The 5,475-nt window shown below is 30.8% G+C and overlaps 1 protein-coding gene across 1 annotated transcript in view; it reads left to right on the top strand.

Moving 5' to 3' along the window:
- The first annotated feature begins 4,139 nt into the window (after window positions 1-4,139).
- LOC108729539 (lysosomal aspartic protease) overlaps window positions 4,140-5,475 on the top strand; it is a 13,823-nt gene continuing 12,487 nt past the window's right edge. Inside the window, exon 1 of the mRNA XM_018458704.1 lies at window positions 4,140-4,347. Coding sequence (XP_018314206.1) covers window positions 4,140-4,347 — 208 coding nt within the window. The remainder of the gene's footprint in view (window positions 4,348-5,475) is intronic.

Raw genomic sequence — 5,475 nt, 5'->3', positions numbered from 1 at the left:
TTGCTTGTCAATTTAATTCGTGATATTACAGTGTTGTTTAAGTCCGGAAAACCAATTCGCGCAGTTCGAATGACTATAAATATGGTATATATGTAAATATATAGTATATATAGTAATTTACATTGAATTATTTAAGTATTAAAGATGTAGCTTTGATCGTTACGGCTATTACTTCTATTTCTTATTGTTGAATTTTCAATTGTACGGTCCAATAAAATTCTTATTGTTTATGAAATCCATTGTAAAAATTGCGATGTCATATGTAGGCCAAACGAAGAGACAATTGCGCAAACGAGATTAAAAGAGCACAAAACCAACTTAAAATCTGATCGATCCAAACATTTAGTTATTTCAGAACACATATTAAATACAAATTGATTAGGAAAATGTAAAAATCCTAGAATTTGAACATAATTATAACAAAAGATTGATTGCAGAGGTGATACACATCAAGATACCAAATAATTGGAATCAACTGTAAAAAAGATATAGAGATGTTGGATGGATCATATTTCGACATCTTAAAAGAACTTTCAAATGATAGTGTGCCCGATGAATACAAAAATTTGTAATTGAGCTCCAAATTGTATTTATTCAAAATTTTCATATAAAAAAAATGTAATCATATATTCATTCAAAATTTTGGGTTTTTAAAAAAACATTTATTCACACAAAGAACTATAAATATTTAACGAGTATTCATATTCATTCAAACAAAATATAAACTGAAAAACAAAGCTCCAATAAGCAATCGTTATCCTTTAACTATAACCGGCACTGTAATGACTTTAAGTAAAAATAAATGAATTTTATTTATTTTTGTCATTGTAATATGTAGATTTTATGAAGAAAAGTTAGAAATTTTGAAAAATATTTTAGAGAGCAATACATTTTTTATTTATAAATATCTATTTGATAGAGCGCTATACATATTCCAATATAATTTCGGTTACATCACAGTAATGTTATAGACATTTTATAAGATATCTTAGGCAGGTACTTTATTATGGTCTGTGCACCGAGAAAAAAAATTTGTTCAACTAACTAAACACATTTAGTTGTTTGCAGATTTGGTTAATTCAACAAATTTTATTTAATCGAATTTAACCGCAGTTTTACTATTAATGTCTGTTTAACATTGAATAGTTTGTTAAGCAGACTAAGATTAAATTCAATTATAATAAATAAAATTTGTTGAATTAATCAAATCTGCAAACAACTAAATGTGTTCAGTTAGTTGAACAAATTTTTTTTCTCAGTGTGGACATTAAATTCCGAGATATATTATTTATTCCTAATAAAAATGTCTCTTTGTTTAACCTGTAAGTTAAACAAGGACGTATTTCGTATAGGATCGAATAGGTCGCGAACTAAGCGCACGATGTAATTGTAGCCATTGTTTTTATAGATTTGTTTTCTCTTGCAGGCTTGCAAGTTTTGTGTAGATAATACAGAGTAAAAGTCCAGGTAGCAAAGTTTTTCATGTTGACGTCATATTTTGGACCTTTACTGACCATTACTGACGTCTTAATGAAGTCAAATTGACGTTCGAATGTCACAGATTGACGTCATCGGTAAGCCGTTATTTCCTAATTATTATTATTTATATCCTGGCCTTTTACTGACCATTATGCTACTCAACTGATAACTTATGATGTCAATATGATATCATGGAATGACGTTATGAAAATGACGTCAGTATGCCGTCACGAAATGATGTCATACTGATGTCACGAAATGACGTCAAATAAAACCTATGAACTTTTTGGTCACTTGACGTCAAAATGACGAACTTTGCTACCTGGGAGGGAATACGAAACGAAAATATAAATATAATAATCATATTCAAAAAATATTCATTCAGATGGAATGAAAAAGTATTTATTTGTTTCTTGACGAATAAAAAAGAAGTGTATTCGAATGAATATTTTCATTCATTTTTTATTCATTTATTCGAATATTAGGTGTATTCAACGGACACACTACCAATAACAACCTATAACTAACTTCGACACACACTATTGTTTTGCGCTTTTAACATATAATATGTACAGTAACTAGTTCGGTTCTCAGTCATACTTGGGACTCATCAATAGAAACAGTTTCAAATAATTACTGCCAGACTTCTTAATTCTTATTTAAATTTTGTGTTTCATTTCACACTATGACCGTAAGTTTGTCACTGCTTCTTGTCCTGTTTTTGTCAAGAAATCGTTTTATTCTTAATTTTTTAATTTTATGTGAACATAGATATTTACATCTTGACTTGTTATTAATATCACTGGACATCTTGACCACATATTATTGCGGATATGATATATTATATTATAAGTATATTCAAAGAAGCCGATGATTTATGGAATATGACTGCTTTTACGGACAGATTATTGTCAATTATAGTTTTATACACCAGAATATGAGGTTTTACGATTATACTGATGAAGATTCTGTAAGTCGAAATATTAAAGTCTATTTTTTAATTTACTGAAAGTATAATATATCTATTGGGCGTATCTAATGATAATAACAATTTTTTTTGATAAAATTTTTTAATGTAATTAAAGTTTTAAGTCATTATATGTGAGTATTTTGTACATGTTTATAACGCATGCGTATAAATGCTTGTAGGTAATCGATCAATAATTCATGTAAGCAATACATGTATCGTATTATAGGTAATAATACACATAGGCATAGGCAAATGTGACTTCGTTTTTGAAATTTTGACTTGTGCACAAAGGTGCATGTAGGCAATCGAGGTAATAATTTTTGTGCGCAAACGAACTGTCGGTAAATGTGATGTAGGCAAACGATGCTATAGGCCAGTGCTTGCAAGAATCTGCACATTTCGAGCCGATTCCTGCAGGCACCGCCTCCTATTCCCCCACTACCGCTCGATGCTCGGTTGCCTTGGCGGCCTAGCCGCGGATCGCGCGCGCGGCGCTATGATTCAGGAGTGTCTCTATATCGTGGAACTACTGAGAGCGTACTTTCCGCCAAATCATTATTGAAATGTTTTTTTTATTAAGTAATTTCTCTTTATTAAAGTTAAATTATCTATTGTTAATTTATTCATTATGTTCCAAAAACGCATCTTAAATACAATAGTACCTCTCGGGCGATGTGGAAACCTATTGTCGAAATATATATTATCATAATTATGTTAGATATTAGAAAATTTCATTAAGATATAAGAATATCATTATGGAACATAATGAATAAATTAACAATAGATAATTTAACGTTAATAAAGAGAAATTACTTAATAAAAAAAACATTTCAATAATGATTTGGCGGAAAGTACGCTCTCAGTAGTTCCACGATATAGAGACACTCCTGAATCATAGCGCCGCGCGCGCGATCCGCGGCTAGGCCGCCAAGGCCACCGAGCATCGAGCGATAGTGGGGGAATAGGAGGCGGTGCCTGCAGGAATCGGCTCGAAATGTGCAGATTCTTGCAAGCACTGCTATAGGCAATCGATTTGTAGGCAAAAGGAATCATCTCAGATATGGCTCACTCAATTGAGGACACATTTGTCAGGCGCATGACGTTCACGTATGCGGAAAATCCAGCACGCGTGCATGCACTATGAGATCATTGTGCGCGCATTTTTTTGTTATCTGGATAATTTAATGTTAAGAACTATTAAGAGACTGCTTTTATAACCCATTGCGCATTCTTTTGTCTTTCTGATCTTCTCATAAACAGAAACACTTATATAAACTCGAATATAAGCAGACTTAATGATTGACTTAGCTCTTTTTTTATTGTGCGTTCTGATTGTAGATTGATTTGAAAAAAAGTTGCATTGTCTCTAAAACCTTAATTTTTGTAGATTTAATTATTAAGAAAATTTGGAAAATATGTTTCGACTCTTCATAGTAGTTGCCGCACTTGTGCTGATCGACACGGCATTGTTAAAGTGAGCATATATAAACGTTCATTGGCAATAAATATTGTAACGGTAATTAGAACAAATTTGTTCTAACGAAAGAAAAATGTAATAGTGGGCACTAAGTCGTATGAGGTTCAGTTACCTCATATAATACGTTATATAATGGAGTTTTCTTTATATTTTTTTACTTTTTAAGAATTCCATTATATAAGGCACATTATATAAGGCTCCATTAAAAAAACTATGAGGAATATTGACATCCATCGACAAGTTACTTTGAGGTCTAGTGTTGGTATCATAAAGGAATCTTTATTTAGAGACGACAATGCTGCATATTATGTCATTATCTCAATTGGAACTCCACCGCAGAAGTTTAAAGTACAAATCGACACTGGTTCCTCAGATCTCTGGATACCATCTCAAAACTGCGATCTTAATACCCTTACTTGCTGTAAGTATATTATTATATAATATCGTCGCTATTTCTTCGATGTTCCATTATTTAAGATGCTTATTAGCATTGATCTTGACGATTGTTTACTCCGATATTCGTGACGATGTTTATGATTATTTTTTTATGTGAATATTAAGTTTATACTGAAGATGATCCAAATTAGCATCGAAACGTATATTTATCTTTTATAATAAAGTATATATATATAATTATATACTTACAACCTGTGTTGTCTCTGAAAAGCTTCTCTTTAATATTTTAATTTACTCATTTTTGCTTTTATTTGATTTATTTGTTTACTTTTTTCCTCTCTTATTGATTGAAAATTTTTTTTCGGGATTAAAGTATACACATTAATACGTGTCTGTGAGGTAGAGTCTATGCTGAGAACAACAAAAAATTTTGAAATTGAGATCTTTACCACTTCTTAGTCTAATATGGTGCTCCAGAACTGTCATGTCGTGATAACATTTGCTTCATATAAAAGCTGTACAATCTGTACTTATGAAATAGTAATCCACACAGACTAGTAGTTTGCATGAAGAAACAGCGTGAAGTTCTTAAAAAATTGGACTTAGACGTCTAATTAAAACGTAATTGTTATACGAAAATTTATGTGTATGTGTGGCCTGTGTAAGTGAGATACTGATGTAGTGATACTGATGTGTCAATGACATGTAAATCTATGTGTAAGTGCTATTTACGATATGACTAATCGTCTTTAGGATCCCCTTAAAAGTAAAAATTATTGAGTAAGTAAATATTATGGAATTAATTATTAGTTTCAAAATCTCATGGATTATTTTATTGTATCGTGCTTATTCTAATGTGTGTGTGTGAGATAAATAATCCTTGTTACATACAAGATATATCTTACATTACCCGTTAAAGTAACAAATATGCATAGAGTAACTCCGGTATATACGCCGCACCTATAAAAAACTTAATTTATTAAGTATTATTTACTATGTTTATAGTAAACGAACTATATCAGTAAAAACTTTGTACTGTCTACTACTATGAAAAAAATATTAGAAATCCGAAATATTTATTTTTCATGTTAAAAAATAAACTTTTTGAAACCTTGTATTTTTGCCGCATATCTCATAGGGGTGGGATATATGG

The sequence above is a fragment of the Mycetomoellerius zeteki genome, unplaced genomic scaffold (assembly GCF_001594055.1).
Source record: "Mycetomoellerius zeteki isolate Tzet28-1 unplaced genomic scaffold, Tzet1.0 scaffold752, whole genome shotgun sequence".
Classification (NCBI taxonomy): Eukaryota; Metazoa; Arthropoda; class Insecta; order Hymenoptera; family Formicidae; genus Mycetomoellerius; species Mycetomoellerius zeteki.
The sequence above is the reverse complement of the archived record's forward strand: the minus strand, read 5'-3'. Positions and strand labels throughout refer to the sequence as shown.